This window comes from Polyodon spathula, chromosome 9 (assembly GCF_017654505.1).
Source record: "Polyodon spathula isolate WHYD16114869_AA chromosome 9, ASM1765450v1, whole genome shotgun sequence".
NCBI lineage: Eukaryota > Metazoa > Chordata > Actinopteri > Acipenseriformes > Polyodontidae > Polyodon > Polyodon spathula.
In genome coordinates, this window is record NC_054542.1 from 8,284,390 (window position 1) to 8,305,513 (window position 21,124).

Sequence of the window (21,124 nt, forward strand, 5' to 3'; positions counted from 1 at the left end):
TGCAACACAGAGATGAACAATCCACTAAAATACCATCACTGGAGTCAATGCAACACAGAGATGAACAATCCACTAAAATACCATCACTGGAGTCAATGCAACACAGAGATGAACAATCCACTAAAATACCATCACTGGAGTCAATGCAACACAGAGATGAACAATCCACTAAAATACCATCACTGGAGTCAATGCAACACAGAGATGAACAATCCACTAAAATACCATCACTGGAGTCAATGCAACACAGAGATGAACAATCCACTAAAATACCATCACTGGAGTCAATGCAACACAGAGATGAACAATCCACTAAAATACCATCACCGGAGTCAAAGCAACACAGAGATGAACAATCCACTAAAATGCAATGCAGAGATGAACAATCCACTAAAATACCATCACTGGAGTCAATGCAACACAGAGATGAACAATCCACTAAAATACCATCACTGGAGTCAATGCAACGCAGAGATGAACAATCCACTAAAATACCATCACTGGAGTCAATGCAACACAGAGATGAACAATCCACTAAAATACCATCACTGGAGTCAATGCAACACAGAGATGAACAATCCACTAAAATACCATCACTGGAGTCAATGCAACACAGAGATGAACAATCCACTAAAATACCATCACTGGAGTCAATGCAACACAGAGATGAACAATCCACTAAAATACCATCACTGGAGTCAATGCAACACAGAGATGAACAATCCACTAAAATACCATCACTGGAGTCAATGCAACACAGAGATGAACAATCCACTAAAATACCATCACTGGAGTCAATGCAACACAGAGATGAACAATCCACTAAAATACCATCACTGGAGTCAATGCAACACAGAGATGAACAATCCACTAAAATACCATCACTGGAGTCAATGCAACGCAGAGATGAACAATCCACTAAAATACCATCACTGGAGTCAATGCAACACAGAGATGAACAATCCACTAAAATACCATCACTGGAGTCAATGCAACACAGAGATGAACAATCCACTAAAATACCATCACTGGAGTCAATGCAACGCAGAGATGAACAATCCACTAAAATACCATCACTGGAGTCAATGCAACGCAGAGATGAACAATCCACTAAAATACCATCACTGGAGTCAATGCAACACAGAGATGAACAATCCACTAAAATACCATCACTGGAGTCAATGCAACACAGAGATGAACAATCCACTAAAATACCATCACTGGAGTCAATGCAACACAGAGATGAACAATCCACTAAAATACCATCACTGGAGTCAATGCAACACAGAGATGAACAATCCACTAAAATAACATCACTGGAGTCAATGCAACACAGAGATGAACAATCCACTAAAATACCATCACTGGAGTCAATGGAACACACATTACCAAGCTAAAGAGCTGCACAAAGCAGTTTAAATGCAACGCACCTAACAGAGGAAATTCCAGTCTGAATCAGCTGCAGTGTTGTGTAAAAGCTCACGGATGTGAGTGACACAATGTCATATACATGCACCCCAAAAGACTTGGTAATGCATAACAGATATTGTAAGCGTGGTTACTGTCTAAACGCCAGGCTGCTCTACAGCACAGCAAGTAGCCTATATAAAGGAATTCCTTGTACAGTCACACCCCCCTCTCTTGAATCTCAAATCCGTCTGGCCATTGGATGATGTGTATCCTAATCCAAGGAGAGCGTCACGCTTGCACAGCGTACCGCATGAGAAATGTATTCACTGGGATGGACCCAGCCTGTGAACAGACTCGCACATTCTCTGGAGTGCTGTAGCTGGTGCTTATTTATGAGGGTACTGGGTTTAGCCTTCTAACCAAGATTGAAGTGTTAATGTACAATCAAAAGACATGTTTCTTTGAAGGAATTGAGTCTGGCTAGGTCCTTGCCTTCACTGGAATGTTTGGACACTGCAGTATCATTTTCACATGCCTCGCAAAAAACCTACTGCGCCAGGTCAGACTTCTCTCCAGCCCTGGGGGTCTCTGTCAAGCACTCGAGAGATCGCAACCCTGCAGCCCACGTTCTTTCGTTGGACACTTTTCAGTGTGTTTTTTCTTTTTAAATTGTATTTCATGTGTCAGTACAGTGAGTAGGTCATGTACTCGCCCAGAAGAAAATGCCAGCAGGGTTATCATGCAGTTAAACAAAGGGTGGCAGAGTTTAGAGTGGCTGCCACTCAAGTGTACCCCCTTTTTGTCTCAGACACCTCGTCCATTTCAGTTTCTTTGTTAATTGATGACGCCTGTTCACAAACCAAAGTCTAGTGTAGCTTTATTTCCTTATTAGGTATTATTGTCATATTGCAGGAGTTAAAATACATTAAGCAGGGTTGGAAATAAGACTCCCATTGCATAGCAGTTTCAGCCATTCCAGGTTTTAACAGGAGCTTAGTCAGCCACAGTGTGTACAGGTAACAAGCTCATGAGGTCCCGATGTCCTGTAACAAAAATCGGAGGGCAGATCAAACTGCTGTGCAATGGGAGTCTTATTTCCATCCCTGCAGGACTCCCTGCTCGGCTATGCTAGTTTAAACTGTTTGAGATGCTGAAGATTGGTGAAGCACACAGATTGAGACTGCGAGACCTCTGTACATACCCATAGACAGAGGGGGGGTGTTCGTGTTCTCCTTGATGGGATTTCCTTTGGAGAAGGAGGAAAATAAAATGAATTAATGGGATTTGTCACAGGACACCGGGTCCTACTCACACAGAGTCAGCCCACGAGTCTATTTTTCTTCATGAATAAAATACAAAGTATTCATGAAGCACAGTCTCTAGAACAACAGGGCCATATTCTCAAAGCATTTACTGCAGTCTTTCATTAGCTTCTATTTGAAAACTGAAAACAGAAATGAACAAAACTGAGAAATAAACCCCTGGAGAGTGCTAAGTCACCTTCAATGATCACTTACACGTTTGACACTAGTTTTGTAAAGTCAATGACATCACTTACACCTTTGACACTAGTTTTGTAAAGTCAATTGGGTTTTTTCTCCTTTCATAAAATAGGAGTTAATTAAAGACTGGAGTAAATGCTTTGGAAATGTGGCCCACAGTCTAGAACGGGGCCACATTTAAAGCTTTGTGGATTAGGCCAGTTTTTGTAAATGGCTGCATTTATTACAGTTGTTTTAAACCAAGTTATTATGCATAGTTACAATGTACTAAATGTGTAAATCTTTTTGCATTATAGAACCCTAACCCTAACCCTCCCTATCCCTAACCCTACCTCCATATCCCTAACCCTAACCCTCCCTAACCCTAACAGTAACCCTCCCTATCCATAACCCTAAGCCTCCCTCCCTATCCCTAACCCTCTCCCTCCCTATCCCTAACCATCCATATCCCTAACCCTAACCCTCCCAAACCCTAACCCTAACCCTACCTCCCTATCCCTAACCCTGTCTCCATATCCCTAACCCTAACCCTTTTCTGATACAACAGTGTACTTGCATATATTGTGCACAAAGATTTACACATGAAGTACATTGTAACTGTGCATAATAACATTGCAATTGTGTGGAAGCACACATGTATTTAACTACCATGTAAATACACAGTCATTAGAGACACCTCATGGAAAGTGTTTTTTTTAACATCTTAGCTGTTTTGTTTTTTCCAGTTCCAGTGTCGTCACTATGGATAGCACAAAGAATGATCTTTCTATGCACGCGGTTTTGTTTTTACATTCAACACATACGGTACTGTATGAAGAAGTGGATGACACGTCATGCAACATTGATAACAGCCCAAATCTAATATTCAGCTATGCAACAATCAGACAAGATGCAACACATTCAGAACATACTGTACGGCTTACAGGAGTTAACATCTATACCGGCAATGCAATGCTTTGTGAATACAGTCCTGTGCCTATAAACAAGGGTTACTATAGAACTACAGTGAAGCAGCACAGTGTGACATCACCATTAATATAGAACTACAGTGAAGCAGCACAGTGTGACATCACTATTAATATAGTATTACAGTGAAGCAGCACAGTGTGACATCACTATTAATATAGAACTACAGTGAAGCAGCACAGTGTGACATCACCATTAATATAGAACTACAGTGAAGCAGCACAGTGTGACATCACTATTAATATAGTATTACAATGAAGCAGCACAATGTGACATCACTATTAATATAGAACTACAGTGAAGCAGCACAGTGTGACATCACTATTAATATAGAACTACAGTGAAGCAACACAGTGTGACATCACTATTAATATAGTATTACAGTGAAGCAGCACAGTGTGACATCACTATTAATATAGTATTACAATGAAGCAGCACAATGTAACATCGCTATTTGTGTCTGTCAGAGCACAGGGAGTTATGAAACACTTGGCAGAGGAAGAACACGAGATGCATGAGAGATGAAATCAGATAATTCCTATCCCATCCCTCAGGCCACGCACCTAATCCTTCTGCACACAGTAATCGTAAAAAGCACAAGGAGATTAACCCATGGCTGAGCTACTTTCTATCTTATCAAACACAGCCCCACAGCGCCAAAGTACAGTCAACACAGTGCTCCAGTCTCGTTGTATGATTGATGATCCTCTGTGATTCTGATGAAGTGCCTGTCCTCTGTGCTGCTGCTCCAGTCTCGTTGTATGATTGATGATCCCCTGTGATTCTGATGAAGTGCCTGTCCTCTGTGCTGCTGCTCCAGTCTCGTTGTATGATTGGTGATCCTCTGTGATTCTGATGAAGTGCCTGTCCTCTGTGCTGCTGCTCCAGTCTCGTTGTATGATTGATGATCCCCTGTGATTCTGATGAAGTGCCTGTCCTCTGTGCTGCTGCTCCAGTCTCGTTGTATGATTGATGATCCTCTGTGATTCTGATGAAGTGCCTGTCCTCTGTGCTGCTGCTCCAGTCTCGTTGTATGATTGATGATCCCCTGTGATTCTGATGAAGTGCCTGTCCTCTGTGCTGCTGCTCCAGTCTCGTTGTATGATTGGTGATCCCCTGTGATTCTGATGAAGTGCCTGTCCTCTGTGCTGCTGCTCCAGTCTCGTTGTATGATTGGTGATCCTCTGTGATTCTGATGAAGTGCCTGTCCTCTGTGCTGCTGCTCCAGTCTCGTTGTATGATTGGTGATCCTCTGTGATTCTGATGAAGTGCCTGTCCTCTGTGCTGCTGCTCCAGTCTCGTTGTATGATTGATGATCCCCTGTGATTCTGATGAAGTGCCTGTCCTCTGTGCTGCTGCTCCAGTCTCGTTGTATGATTGATGATCCTCTGTGATTCTGATGAAGTGCCTGTCCTCTGTGCTGCTGCTCCAGTCTCGTTGTATGATTGATGATCCCCTGTGATTCTGATGAAGTGCCTGTCCTCTGTGCTGCTGCTCCAGTCTCGTTGTATGATTGATGATCCCCTGTGATTCTGATGAAGTGCCTGTCCTCTGTGCTGCTGCTCCAGTCTCGTTGTATGATTGGTGATCCTCTGTGATTCTGATGAAGTGCCTGTCCTCTGTGCTGCTGCTCCAGTCTCGTTGTATGATTGATGATCCCCTGTGATTCTGATGAAGTGCCTGTCCTCTGTGCTGCTGCTCCAGTCTCGTTGTATGATTGGTGATCCTCTGTGATTCTGATGAAGTGCCTGTCCTCTGTGCTGCTGCTCCAGTCTCGTTGTATGATTGGTGATCCTCTGTGATTCTGATGAAGTGCCTGTCCTCTGTGCTGCTGCTCCAGTCTCGTTGTATGATTGATGATCCCCTGTGATTCTGATGAAGTGCCTGTCCTCTGTGCTGCTGCTCCAGTCTCGTTGTATGATTGGTGATCCTCTGTGATTCTGATGAAGTGCCTGTCCTCTGTGCTGCTGCTCCAGTCTCGTTGTATGATTGGTGATCCTCTGTGATTCTGATGAAGTGCCTGTCCTCTGTGCTGCTGCTCCAGTCTCGTTGTATGATTGGTGATCCTCTGTGATTCTGATGAAGTGCCTGTCCTCTGTGCTGCTGCTCCAGTCTCGTTGTATGATTGATGATCCCCTGTGATTCTGATGAAGTGCCTGTCCTCTGTGCTGCTGCTCCAGTCTCGTTGTATGATTGGTGATCCTCTGTGATTCTGATGAAGTGCCTGTCCTCTGTGCTGCTGCTCCAGTCTCGTTGTATGATTGGTGATCCTCTGTGATTCTGATGAAGTGCCTGTCCTCTGTGCTGCTGCTCCAGTCTCGTTGTATGATTGATGATCCTCTGTGATTCTGATGAAGTGCCTGTCCTCTGTGCTGCTGCTCCAGTCTCGTTGTATGATTGGTGATCCCCTGTGATTCTGATGAAGTGCCTGTCCTCTGTGCTGCTGCTCCAGTCTCGTTGTATGATTGGTGATCCCCTGTGATTCTGATGAAGTGCCTGTCCTCTGTGCTGCTGCTCCAGTCTCGTTGTATGATTGATGATCCCCTGTGATTCTGATGAAGTGCCTGTCCTCTGTGCTGCTGCTCCAGTCTCGTTGTATGATTGGTGATCCCCTGTGATTCTGATGAAGTGCCTGTCCTCTGTGCTGCTGCTCCAGTCTCGTTGTATGATTGGTGATCCTCTGTGATTCTGATGAAGTGCCTGTCCTCTGTGCTGCTGCTCCAGTCTCGTTGTATGATTGATGATCCCCTGTGATTCTGATGAAGTGCCTGTCCTCTGTGCTGCTGCTCCAGTCTCGTTGTATGATTGATGATCCCCTGTGATTCTGATGAAGTGCCTGTCCTCTGTGCTGCTGCTCCAGTCTCGTTGTATGATTGGTGATCCTCTGTGATTCTGATGAAGTGCCTGTCCTCTGTGCTGCTGCTCCAGTCTCGTTGTATGATTGATGATCCTCTGTGATTCTGATGAAGTGCCTGTCCTCTGTGCTGCTGCTCCAGTCTCGTTGTATGATTTGTGATCCTCTGTGATTCTGATGAAGTGCCTGTCCTCTGTGCTGCTGCTCCAGTCTCGTTGTATGATTGATGATCCCCTGTGATTCTGATGAAGTGCCTGTCCTCTGTGCTGCTGCTCCAGTCTCGTTGTATGATTGATGATCCCCTGTGATTCTGATGAAGTGCCTGTCCTCTGTGCTGCTGCTCCAGTCTCTGTGATTTGTATGATTGGTGATCCTCTGTGATTCTGATGAAGTGCCTGTCCTCTGTGCTGCTGCTCCAGTCTCGTTGTATGATTGGTGATCCTCTGTGATTCTGATGAAGTGCCTGTCCTCTGTGCTGCTGCTCCAGTCTCGTTGTATGATTTGTGATCCTCTGTGATTCTGATGAAGTGCCTGTCCTCTGTGCTGCTGCTCCAGTCTCGTTGTATGATTGGTGATCCCCTGTGATTCTGATGAAGTGCCTGTCCTCTGTGCTGCTGCTCCAGTCTCGTTGTATGATTGATGATCCCCTGTGATTCTGATGAAGTGCCTGTCCTCTGTGCTGCTGCTCCAGTCTCGTTGTATGATTGGTGATCCTCTGTGATTCTGATGAAGTGCCTGTCCTCTGTGCTGCTGCTCCAGTCTCGTTGTATGATTGATGATCCCCTGTGATTCTGATGAAGTGCCTGTCCTCTGTGCTGCTGCTCCAGTCTCGTTGTATGATTGATGATCCTCTGTGATTCTGATGAAGTGCCTGTCCTCTGTGCTGCTGCTCCAGTCTCGTTGTATGATTGGTGATCCTCTGTGATTCTGATGAAGTGCCTGTCCTCTGTGCTGCTGCTCCAGTCTCGTTGTATGATTGTCCTCTGTGATCCCCTGTGATTCTGATGAAGTGCCTGTCCTCTGTGCTGCTGCTCCAGTCTCGTTGTATGATTGTGATTCTGATCCTCTGTGATTCTGATGAAGTGCCTGTCCTCTGTGCTGCTGCTCCAGTCTCGTTGTATGATTGGTGATCCCCTGTGATTCTGATGAAGTGCCTGTCCTCTGTGCTGCTGCTCCAGTCTCGTTGTATGATTGGTGATCCCCTGTGATTCTGATGAAGTGCCTGTCCTCTGTGCTGCTGCTCCAGTCTCGTTGTATGATTGGTGATCCTCTGTGATTCTGATGAAGTGCCTGTCCTCTGTGCTGCTGCTCCAGTCTCGTTGTATGATTGGTGATCCTCTGTGATTCTGATGAAGTGCCTGTCCTCTGTGCTGCTGCTCCAGTCTCGTTGTATGATTGGTGATCCTCTGTGATTCTGATGAAGTGCCTGTCCTCTGTGCTGCTGCTCCAGTCTCGTTGTATGATTGATGATCCCCTGTGATTCTGATGAAGTGCCTGTCCTCTGTGCTGCTGCTCCAGTCTCGTTGTATGATTGGTGATCCCCTGTGATTCTGATGAAGTGCCTGTCCTCTGTGCTGCTGCTCCAGTCTCGTTGTATGATTGGTGATCCTCTGTGATTCTGATGAAGTGCCTGTCCTCTGTGCTGCTGCTCCAGTCTCGTTGTATGATTGGTGATCCTCTGTGATTCTGATGAAGTGCCTGTCCTCTGTGCTGCTGCTCCAGTCTCGTTGTATGATTGGTGATCCTCTGTGATTCTGATGAAGTGCCTGTCCTCTGTGCTGCTGCTCCAGTCTCGTTGTATGATTGATGATCCCCTGTGATTCTGATGAAGTGCCTGTCCTCTGTGCTGCTGCTCCAGTCTCGTTGTATGATTGGTGATCCTCTGTGATTCTGATGAAGTGCCTGTCCTCTGTGCTGCTGCTCCAGTCTCGTTGTATGATTGGTGATCCTCTGTGATTCTGATGAAGTGCCTGTCCTCTGTGCTGCTGCTCCAGTCTCGTTGTATGATTGATGATCCCCTGTGATTCTGATGAAGTGCCTGTCCTCTGTGCTGCTGCTCCAGTCTCGTTGTATGATTGATGATCCCCTGTGACTCTGATGAAGTGCCTGTCCTCTGTGCTGCTGCTCCAGTCTCGTTGTATGATTGGTGATCCTCTGTGATTCTGATGAAGTGCCTGTCCTCTGTGCTGCTGCTCCAGTCTCGTTGTATGATTGAAGTGCCTGTCCCTCTGTGATTCTGATGAAGTGCCTGTCCTCTGTGCTGCTGCTCCAGTCTCGTTGTATGATTGTGATCCTCTGTGATTCTGATGAAGTGCCTGTCCTCTGTGCTGCTGCTCCAGTCTCGTTGTATGATTGGTGATCCCCTGTGATTCTGATGAAGTGCCTGTCCTCTGTGCTGCTGCTCCAGTCTCGTTGTATGATTGGTGATCCTCTGTGATTCTGATGAAGTGCCTGTCCTCTGTGCTGCTGCTCCAGTCTCGTTGTATGATTGATGATCCCCTGTGATTCTGATGAAGTGCCTGTCCTCTGTGCTGCTGCTCCAGTCTCGTTGTATGATTGTGATCCTCTGTGATTCTGATGAAGTGCCTGTCCTCTGTGCTGCTGCTCCAGTCTCGTTGTATGATTGGTGATCCTCTGTGATTCTGATGAAGTGCCTGTCCTCTGTGCTGCTGCTCCAGTCTCGTTGTATGATTGGTGATCCCCTGTGATTCTGATGAAGTGCCTGTCCTCTGTGCTGCTGCTCCAGTCTCGTTGTATGATTGGTGATCCTCTGTGATTCTGATGAAGTGCCTGTCCTCTGTGCTGCTGCTCCAGTCTCGTTGTATGATTGATGATCCCCTGTGATTCTGATGAAGTGCCTGTCCTCTGTGCTGCTGCTCCAGTCTCGTTGTATGATTGGTGATCCTCTGTGATTCTGATGAAGTGCCTGTCCTCTGTGCTGCTCTGTGTATGATTGATGATCCCCTGTGATTCTGATGAAGTGCCTGTCCTCTGTGCTGCTGCTCCAGTCTCGTTGTATGATTGATGATCCTCTGTGATTCTGATGAAGTGCCTGTCCTCTGTGCTGCTGCTCCAGTCTCGTTGTATGATTGGTGATCCCCTGTGATTCTGATGAAGTGCCTGTCCTCTGTGCTGCTGCTCCAGTCTCGTTGTATGATTGGTGATCCTCTGTGATTCTGATGAAGTGCCTGTCCTCTGTGCTGCTGCTCCAGTCTCGTTGTATGATTGATGATCCCCTGTGATTCTGATGAAGTGCCTGTCCTCTGTGCTGCTGCTCCAGTCTCGTTGTATGATTGATGATCCCCTGTGATTCTGATGAAGTGCCTGTCCTCTGTGCTGCTGCTCCAGTCTCGTTGTATGATTGGTGATCCCCTGTGATTCTGATGAAGTGCCTGTCCTCTGTGCTGCTGCTCCAGTCTCGTTGTATGATTGGTGATCCCCTGTGATTCTGATGAAGTGCCTGTCCTCTGTGCTGCTGCTCCAGTCTCGTTGTATGATTGGTGATCCCCTGTGATTCTGATGAAGTGCCTGTCCTCTGTGCTGCTGCTCCAGTCTCGTTGTATGATTGGTGATCCTCTGTGATTCTGATGAAGTGCCTGTCCTCTGTGCTGCTGCTCCAGTCTCGTTGTATGATTGGTGATCCTCTGTGATTCTGATGAAGTGCCTGTCCTCTGTGCTGCTGCTCCAGTCTCGTTGTATGATTGGTGATCCTCTGTGATTCTGATGAAGTGCCTGTCCTCTGTGCTGCTGCTCCAGTCTCGTTGTATGATTGATGATCCCCTGTATGATTGCCTGTGATCCTCTGTGATTCTGATGAAGTGCCTGTCCTCTGTGCTGCTGCTCCAGTCTCGTTGTATGATTGGTGATCCCCTGTGATTCTGATGAAGTGCCTGTCCTCTGTGCTGCTGCTCCAGTCTCGTTGTATGATTGGTGATCCTCTGTGATTCTGATGAAGTGCCTGTCCTCTGTGCTGCTGCTCCAGTCTCGTTGTATGATTGGTGATCCTCTGTGATTCTGATGAAGTGCCTGTCCTCTGTGCTGCTGCTCCAGTCTCGTTGTATGATTGGTGATCCTCTGTGATTCTGATGAAGTGCCTGTCCTCTGTGCTGCTGCTCCAGTCTCGTTGTATGATTGATGATCCCCTGTGATTCTGATGAAGTGCCTGTCCTCTGTGCTGCTGCTCCAGTCTCGTTGTATGTTGTGATCCTCTGTGATTCTGATGAAGTGCCTGTCCTCTGTGCTGCTGCTCCAGTCTCGTTGTATGATTGATGATCCCCTGTGATTCTGATGAAGTGCCTGTCCTCTGTGCTGCTGCTCCAGTCTCGTTGTATGATTGGTGATCCTCTGTGATTCTGATGAAGTGCCTGTCCTCTGTGCTGCTGCTCCAGTCTCGTTGTATGATTGATGATCCTCTGTGATTCTGATGAAGTGCCTGTCCTCTGTGCTGCTGCTCCAGTCTCGTTGTATGATTGATGATCCTCTGTGATTCTGATGAAGTGCCTGTCCTCTGTGCTGCTGCTCCAGTCTCGTTGTATGATTGATGATCCCCTGTGATTCTGATGAAGTGCCTGTCCTCTGTGCTGCTGCTCCAGTCTCGTTGTATGATTTGTGATCCTCTGTGATTCTGATGAAGTGCCTGTCCTCTGTGCTGCTGCTCCAGTCTCGTTGTATGATTGATGATCCCCTGTGATTCTGATGAAGTGCCTGTCCTCTGTGCTGCTGCTCCAGTCTCGTTGTATGATTGGTGATCCCCTGTGATTCTGATGAAGTGCCTGTCCTCTGTGCTGCTGCTCCAGTCTCGTTGTATGATTGATGATCCCCTGTGATTCTGATGAAGTGCCTGTCCTCTGTGCTGCTGCTCCAGTCTCGTTGTATGATTGGTGATCCTCTGTGATTCTGATGAAGTGCCTGTCCTCTGTGCTGCTGCTCCAGTCTCGTTGTATGATTGGTGATCCTCTGTGATTCTGATGAAGTGCCTGTCCTCTGTGCTGCTGCTCCAGTCTCGTTGTATGATTGATGATCCTCTGTGATTCTGATGAAGTGCCTGTCCTCTGTGCTGCTGCTCCAGTCTCGTTGTATGATTGGTGATCCTCTGTGATTCTGATGAAGTGCCTGTCCTCTGTGCTGCTGCTCCAGTCTCGTTGTATGATTGGTGATCCTCTGTGATTCTGATGAAGTGCCTGTCCTCTGTGCTGCTGCTCCAGTCTCGTTGTATGATTGGTGATCCTCTGTGATTCTGATGAAGTGCCTGTCCTCTGTGCTGCTGCTCCAGTCTCGTTGTATGATTGATGATCCCCTGTGATTCTGATGAAGTGCCTGTCCTCTGTGCTGCTGCTCCAGTCTCGTTGTATGATTGGTGATCCTCTGTGATTCTGATGAAGTGCCTGTCCTCTGTGCTGCTGCTCCAGTCTCGTTGTATGATTGATGATCCCCTGTGACTCTGATGAAGTGCCTGTCCTCTGTGCTGCTGCTCCAGTCTCGTTGTATGATTGTGATCCTCTGTGATTCTGATGAAGTGCCTGTCCTCTGTGCTGCTGCTCCAGTCTCGTTGTATGATTGATGATCCCCTGTGATTCTGATGAAGTGCCTGTCCTCTGTGCTGCTGCTCCAGTCTCGTTGTATGATTGATGATCCTCTGTGATTCTGATGAAGTGCCTGTCCTCTGTGCTGCTGCTCCAGTCTCGTTGTATGATTGATGATCCTCTGTGATTCTGATGAAGTGCCTGTCCTCTGTGCTGCTGCTCCAGTCTCGTTGTATGATTGGTGATCCTCTGTGATTCTGATGAAGTGCCTGTCCTCTGTGCTGCTGCTCCAGTCTCGTTGTATGATTGGTGATCCCCTGTGATTCTGATGAAGTGCCTGTCCTCTGTGCTGCTGCTCCAGTCTCGTTGTATGATTGGTGATCCTCTGTGATTCTGATGAAGTGCCTGTCCTCTGTGCTGCTGCTCCAGTCTCGTTGTATGATTGGTGATCCTCTGTGATTCTGATGAAGTGCCTGTCCTCTGTGCTGCTGCTCCAGTCTCGTTGTATGATTGATGATCCCCTGTGATTCTGATGAAGTGCCTGTCCTCTGTGCTGCTGCTCCAGTCTCGTTGTATGATTGGTGATCCTCTGTGATTCTGATGAAGTGCCTGTCCTCTGTGCTGCTGCTCCAGTCTCGTTGTATGATTGGTGATCCTCTGTGATTCTGATGAAGTGCCTGTCCTCTGTGCTGTTTTCCCTGCAGTTGCTAGTGCTCAGAGTGGAGACTGGTACACACTGTTCTGGCTGCTGCCTCATTGTTAGCGGATTGGTAGTTGCTGTATCATCCCCTCTATTCTCAATCACTAGGTCTGACAGCTGAATAAACCATACAGTGAACATAAAGCCGAGGGAAGACAAAGCCACTTTCTCAGTCACAGTGGCTTGAAATCTGGTTCCTGGAGACCAAGTCTGAGGCAACTTTGCAGTCTCAACCTATAAGGTTAAATGCCCACTTAATAGAAACATGAATAATTTCAAACATCTATTCTGATCACATCCATACTCGTCATGCTCTCCTCTGAATTTCAACCACAGAAAACCCCACTTGCTCTGCTGCACTTCCTTGACCTGATTTAGTCTTCTGCATTATTAATGTGTTCCTTATCTTTATATAAAGCAGCTTGCATAGATAAGGGTTACACAACAGCCTGCAGTGTTACTGTGCTTTTGATGTCACAGTGGTATCTATCTATCTATCTATCCAGCTATGTATCTATCTATTGTAAACAGATATATATATATATATATATATATATATATATATATATATATATATATATATATATATATATATATAGATAATGAACTATCACACTATTTTAATAATTAGCTACAGTTTTATTTCTGATGGTATTTCTATTGATTGCTGTGTATCCTGTCGAATCCTGATTCTCCTTGCATGTTTTCTTTTGCTCTGTAGGGAAGCTCAGTGCTTAAGGCAGATGAGATGGGTCTCATCTAGAGGCAGCAGATGGGTAACTACCAGATGGACTGAACCATGCAAATACAAGAACATCCTCCTCATTGTAGGGCTACTAATAAAATGTCAGCAGGCTCGGTGTAACTGCATTTTCATCATACAGCAGCTTTCAGCAACTTTACGCACTCAATTTCAAGAAAACTACTTGGACACACAAAGCTTCAATGTGTATCAATACAAGTCCAAACCAACACGTTCTGAACATGATTGATTTAAACAAGTCCAATTAATACTAGTTTGTCCTTTAGCTGAATGTTATTTTCAATGTGTTTGCTAAATGTCTCTAAAATGGGATATACAGAATTACTGTACTCCTGACCTGGATAAGCTAACCTATACACTGTATCTGAGACGGCACGTTTAACACTGGAGCACTGAACAGTGAACCCCGATACTCATCCCAGACTGTATGCTTGCAGTTTAACACTGGAGCACTGAACAGTGATACTCATCCCAGACTGTATGCTTGCAAGTTTAACACTGGAGCACTGAACAGTGAACCCCGATACTCATCCCAGACTGTATGCTTGCAAGTTTAACACTGGAGCACTGAACAGTGAACCCTGATACTCATCCCAGACTGTATGCTTGCAAGTTTAACACTGGAGCACTGAACAGTGAACCCCGATACTCATCCCAGACTGTATGCTTGCACGTTTAACACTGGAGCACTGAACAGTGAACCCCGATACTCATCCCAGACTGTATGCTTGCACGTTTAACACTGGAGCACTGAACAGTGAACCCCGATACTCATCCCAGACTGTATGCTTGCAAGTTTAACACTGGAGCACTGAACAGTGAACCCCGATACTCATCCCAGACTGTATGCTTGCACGTTTAACACTGGAGCACTGAACAGTGAACCCCGATACTCATCCCAGACTGTATGCTTGCACGTTTAACACTGGAGCACTGAACAGTGAACCCCGATACTCATCCCAGACTATATGCTTGCACGTTTAACACTGGAGCACTGAACAGTGAACCCTGATACTCATCCCAGACTGTATGCTTGCACGTTTAACACTGGAGCACTGAACAGTGAACCCCGATACTCATCCCAGACTGTATGCTTGCACGTTTAACACTGGAGCACTGAACAGTGAACCCCGATACTCATCCCAGACTGTATGCTTGCACGTTTAACACTGGAGCACTGAACAGTGAACCCTGATACTCATCCCAGACTGTATGCTTGCACGTTTAACACTGGAGCACTGAACAGTGAACCCCGATACTCATCCCAGACTGTATGCTTGCACGTTTAACACTGGAGCACTGAACAGTGAACCCCGATACTCATCCCAGACTGTATGCTTGCACGTTTAACACTGGAGCACTGAACAGTGAACCCCGATACTCATCCCAGACTGTATGCTTGCACGTTTAACACTCGAGCACTGAACAGTGAACCCCGATACTCATCCCAGACTGTATGCTTGCACGTTTAACACTGGAGCACTGAACAGTGAACCCCGATACTCATCCCAGACTGTATGCTTGCAAGTTTATAAATGCACGGGGATATAACTTTCCACTGTGGGCCCATATCATATCTTTACAACAGTATGGAGTGATCAATTTGCCTGCAACTTCCCCACAGTGTAAAACGTATGCCACTCACTGTAGTTCACTCTTCCATCTCTAATGCTCATCGTTTCAGAACAGCACAGCACTGTACGTTTAGCTCTGCATCTTTAATTATCTTAGCACATAGTTATACAACAGGAGGTTTTACACAATAGATCGGCACTGTTACTAATGGCCAGTAAGATTAACACAGTTTCCCATGTACTGTTAATGCTGTCGCTCCAAACAAATCACAATGTTCTGCACACTATTGTGTCATGCATTGTTGAAGCAGTTAGTTATGTTAGGCTAAGCCCATGGCAGTAAACGCAGCTATTCTCCCAACAGTATAATCTGTTGTAAGGATGTGCATTGATCAGTAACAGAAGTACAGTGCAGCTACACTGAATGACCCTGCATTTTGTAAATGTATTCAAAACCCCAACAGCATATTTAACTTGCATTAGTTACAAGAAAACAAACTGCAAACAATGCAAGCCTTAAACCTTCAAACTTTATTAAACTTATTTTCAGTAATTAAAACTCCAATTCTTGTATTATTATTATTACACTATGTAACACAATTTTTGTTCCTGGGTAGTAAGTGTTATTTCCTAATTGCTTATGCCTCAGAAGTATAGAAAATGGCTATTATTCCCCACAAACTTTGCTTTTGAGACCAGGACAGTGATATTTCAAAATATCACTATTTCCAATGGGGAAAAGGGGCAAATGTGTGTCTTTTCATTCACATAAAGTCAGAAAAAAAACAACATATGAATCCAAATTAACATGTATTTATACTAAAGTAATACAAAGATGACTACAAAAGATTTAGAAGTGAGTAGTTTTTCGAGATTTACAATTATACTGTATTTACTGTTATTAGGAAATTACATTTACTACCCAGGAACAAAAAAAAAATTGTTTTTTGTTACACAGTGTTATTATTAACAATACTACTACTACTACTACTACTAATAATAATAATAATAATAATAATAATAATAATAATAATAATAATAATAATAGTAAAGTTATTTGTTCTTATTTAAAGCAAGGTAGTTATTCCTGTAGTAGTGCAGCAAATTCTTATCATCACCATCCCTAATACTGGGCCTGCTGTCTCGGCCACACCCCCAACATGCACCCACAGGTCATGCTTTGAAAATCCAAAATGAAACATAAAGCAAGCATGCAACAGTATCATGCTTCTAAAACAAAAACCATGTAACCTGATTCAGTTAGTAACTAGTATTTTGACATAACTGAAAAGACAAAAAAGATGTGGGGTGATAGTAATATAATGATGCAGTCTGAAACCCACAAACACAAACAACGTACACTGGAACCAAATGGGGATAATGCAATTACCTGTACGAGCTTCCAGACGCCACTTCTTCCTTGATCTGCCTGTTCACGGCATCTGCAGCTGCTCTGCCTTTGCCCTCTGACGACGGCAGGCCGGCTGGCGGCTGTCCCTCTGTCTTGGTGGCTGCCTTCTTCTCTCTCTTCTCTTGCCCCTCCGCGGACGCTCTGGGCAGGCCGGCTGGCGGCTGTCCCTCTGTCTTGGTGGCTACCTTCTTCTCTCTCTTCTCTTGCCCCTCCGCGGACGCTCTGGGCAGGCCGGCTGGCGGCTGTCCCTCTGTCTTGGTGGCTACCTTCTTCTCTCTCTTCTCTTGCCCCTCCGCGGACGCTCTGGGCAGGCCGGCTGGCGGCTGTCCCTCTGTCTTGGTGGCTACCTTCTTCTCTCTCTTCTCTTGCCCTTCCACCATCGCTCTGCCTTTGCCCTCTGACGATGGCAGCCCGGCTGGGGGTTGTCCCTCTTCCTTCTTCTCTTGCCCTTCCACTGACGCTGTGAACTTTGCTTTCTTGGCACTCTTCTTCTCTGCAGCAATCAATTGCTTCTCTGGCACTTTATCAACCACCTCGCTCTTCTCAGGTTCTGCCTCGCCCCCGATCCCGGGCTCATACGCAGCAGGTGCCTTTAGCTTTCCAGCAGGGGCACGGTCTGCATCAACAGAGGGTGCAGGGCTAGGCTTAGCAATCCAAGGATGGTCTCCCCTTTTTGGCATAGGCCATGCCTTGAAATCCTTCTGGTACTGGGTTTCATTGTTGAAGGGAGTTTCCGAAGGGTGGTACTCGCTCTTGGGCTTGCAGCTCTGCTCAGGGCGCACCTTCCAAGCCTTGAAATCCTGGCGCATCACAGACTCCCCTGGGTTTTCATCGCTAACAGCAACTGACTCCTGGTCGCTGAGGGTGGGTTGTGTATCTATGGCAACCGAGCTAGCTCGCGTCTGGGGACGAGGCTGTTTTTGTTGGTACTGCAGAGGGGGGTGGTGGCTCCCGTCGGTCACATCTGAATACTTGGTGAAGACCAACGGTACTGCAATGTCAGCTTTGTCCAGCTGGTTCCAGAAGCGGGCAACGCAGCAAGCCCTGGTGATGCAGGGCCATGCCATGATGACGAAGAAAACAGCACACAAATATCTATTTTTTTTCACTCTTCTTCTATCCCCGTTTTAAACCCGAATCTGCCTGCGCAGAATGTAATGCGACGCCCGCGTATTAAAGGCCGTCAGTCAGAGTCCCTGTTCACAAAACAAACTACAGCCTACAGTCTTTCTGCCAGATATCGTTTTTTGGGGTTTTTATAAATCCTGCAAGATAAAGAATAAAACGATACAATCAAGCCATCGTGGAGAAACACAGGGTGCAAAAAAACACTGGCCCCTTTTCATCAGAGACGTTTTGCTTCAAGTCTGACTCTATCAGCTACTGCGGGTGCAGTTCTGTGTCCGAAATGCGTTTAGAAATCCATTGCAACAGAGACAACAGGGGATGATGCTGCTGCTGCATGAAAACGACCCCGCCCGGCTCCGTGTCTCAGCACCCAGCGAAGATGCTGAGGATCCGAGCAGTGAAAATCACCTGCTCCGTCAGCACGCAACGCCTGGAATGAAACTGTGAGAGAGGAGGCGCTCCCCAATGTAACTCTTCACTGCCCGGGGCGGGGGGTGGATCTATACAGTGGAGCAAGAGCGGGGTGTGCTGAAATACTGCAGCCAGCGCGGAGGGGGGGGCATGCACTGGAGCGTCCACACCCTTTCTCTGTGTGATCTATTTAGCATTGTTTTTTCAATAGAAAATATTGTGTGTGTGTGTGTGTGTGTGTGTGTGTGTGTGTGTGTGTGTATGTGTATATATAAAAATATGAGATAGAAAACTCACTATTTTTAACGTCTCGGCTTCATTTTTCAGATAGCGCGGTTGAAATAACCGTGCACTCAAACCCATAACGTATTAATAACATTTTACAAAAGTTGTATAGACGTTAAAAGCATAAACATTTCCAGGTAACATTCTCTAGTCTGGATGTTCATAAAACATTTTGCAATATTTTAAATACCTTTTGTTTGGTTATAATATTTAACAGACATGTTTTCTAAGCCTCGTTACAACAATGTACGCTTTATCTTAATGTCTCAGAACAGTCTTTGAAACGTTTCAAATTATGTTTTGAGTAAATATTTAAAGAACGTTATATAACGCTAAACATAATACAATTACAAAAATAAATAAAAAAAATTAGAACATTTCATTTGTAAAAGTTGGTAGAATTTAATTACGATACGATAATATGCAAAAGATTGCACACATTTAAAAACATTTAACAATGTGATATTGCAAAGAAAAATGTTGCATTACAACACCGATTTTATGTTTTCTAAGCAGTAATAAAAATCGCACATTCACGACGGGGTAGGCTTTCTTTCAGTTTATTCTGCATTGATAATTTAAGATGTGTCGTTTTTCTATTGCACTTTGTTTTATATTGATATGTTTTTTTGTAAAGCGCGGGTGAATGTGTCTATGGAAATCGCGTTGTAATTAAGCAGGCCTGTTGTCTGTCGCTCAATGCTTTATAAAGCTTCATTGGGAAGAATGGGAGCGCGTTCAGGGTAACCAGCAGGTCGTGTGAGCAGAGATGCCCGGCTGGGGAGCAGGAGAGAGGGAGAGCTTTCTGGCTTCGTTACCCCAACCCTGTTACAATCGCTACCTTGTAGTTTACACAACGCGTTTTTTTGTTTGTTTGTTTGTTTACTGAACCAGCTGTCCTATCGATACAGAAGCATTGATTGGCAGTGTTACGGACACATCTGTGACTCTCCTCACTTAGAAACCGCTGTTCTCTGATTGTAATCCAGCCATTGCTAATGTCCGAGTCTCTCTTTTAAAGAAGGATTTTATAAATCGGCCAGCAACTTAAATAATAAAATTTAAAATAAATCTTCTAAATGAGAATTGGTAAACGTCGACCCGTTTTGGAATGGTTCAAGTCCTGTGCACGATTCTAGAATGGTTTGGATCAATCTAGAATTGCCCTGGACCATTCTGGAATGGGGTTACTTCTCAGTTTGCCCACAGCGTCTAGAGACTGTAACATATGTGTGGATAGTGTGTGCAGAACTGCTTTCTTGTTTAAATAAAGAACACACTAACCCATATGTGACAAGTGTGTTAATGTATGAATGAAAGGACAATGCGGAAAGTGATATGACCTGGTGATTTACTTTGTCATATCTCAGTGTGAAATGTGATTTTCCAACATGCTTGCCTGGCTGAATCTGCAGTGTGTACAGTACATGCATGCACAGAACATGTACTTTCATTCAACATTTTTAACTGATGCATCATCCTTTTACAAAAATTATACAGCACAGTATAGGGGAGCCTGGGACAGTTGTATCACAGGATTGCTGTAACACCTTGAATTTCTCCAATCGCAAGCAAGCTCGAGTGCCATCTCTCTCACTCTGCACATGCTCAGTTCAGTTCTCTGTCTGCCTGTGGAAGAGGAGCTTTGCCGCAGTTTTCTTTTTGTGATATGTACCCATGTTTTCCAGTGTATGGATCCTGGCTTTTAGCATTCTCATCCCTGATCTCTGTGTTTATAATTGACACAAGTGATTGCTCTTCGTTTTGTTGTTTCTTGCTGGAGTGTCGGTTTAGTAAGGGCTCCCTGGGTTGGGGCCAGTGGTAACATGCGTTACAATTGACCCCATACACCATAGCTGAATTATGTTTGGGCACATGAATCTTGCACTGAAGGAAACAAAATGTTCATCTATCACAATTGTGACTCAGAGTGACACATTGTTGCTTGATAAGGCCTATACTTTGAGGGATGTTAAGTTTTAAAAGCAGGACAATAAAACAAATTGCCTTATGTGAACCTTTTTATTTTTCAATAAAGAGACTCAGTTTTTGAGTTTTTTTTTTTTTTTTAAATCTTATTCAATAAAACATTAAATTATTGAGTGCAATGTGTTGTTTTGTGTTTATTTATTTCTTAGCAGACTCGCTTGTTTATTTAATTATTCTTCACAGAATGTTACATCTGGCCATGGGGTCAGTTGTAACATCGCACACTTTACATTTCAAGCCCTCTTGCTGTATGTATATCAGCTCTTAAAACAGGATCACTATGGGGATTGGTAGAGGACAGCAAGTTGTTTGTATCAAAGTCTGGTCAAACTAGCTCAAATCATTTGTGCTTAATGGAGAGAAAGGTAAAAAAATGTTACAACTGTCCCCGCGCTCCCCTGTGTTTCTATATTAGAATTGGACTTTCGTTCCCTTGCCTTAAATCTCAAAAGGTTGAAGGGTTGGGCTGCAAGTTATAATTTTTTTTACACAATCAGTTTATACGTTCAGGCATTGCGACACAAGATTGCCAGAATACGCAGGAGAAGAACTTTGGACTGTATGCATTGCCTTTAACCCAACCATCCAGAGCGAGTGGCAGTCCGTTCA

At 45.0% G+C, this 21,124-nt stretch overlaps 1 protein-coding gene across 2 annotated transcripts in view; it reads right to left on the bottom strand.

Annotated features, from left to right (window-relative positions):
* Positions 1 to 18,289, bottom strand: part of map6a (microtubule-associated protein 6a) — a 41,039-nt gene extending 22,750 nt beyond the window's left edge. Inside the window, exons 1-2 of one of the 2 annotated variants that reach the window (XM_041258658.1) lie at positions 16,682 to 18,289; positions 2,612 to 2,656 (exon numbers count right to left, since the gene is read on the bottom strand). In XM_041258658.1, coding sequence (XP_041114592.1) covers positions 2,612 to 2,656; positions 16,682 to 17,769 — 1,133 coding nt within the window. In that variant the 5' untranslated portion in view covers positions 17,770 to 18,289. The remainder of the gene's footprint in view (positions 1 to 2,611; positions 2,657 to 16,681) is intronic. The other variant, XM_041258659.1, reaches the window with a different exon arrangement.
* Positions 18,290 to 21,124: the final 2,835 nt, after the last annotated feature.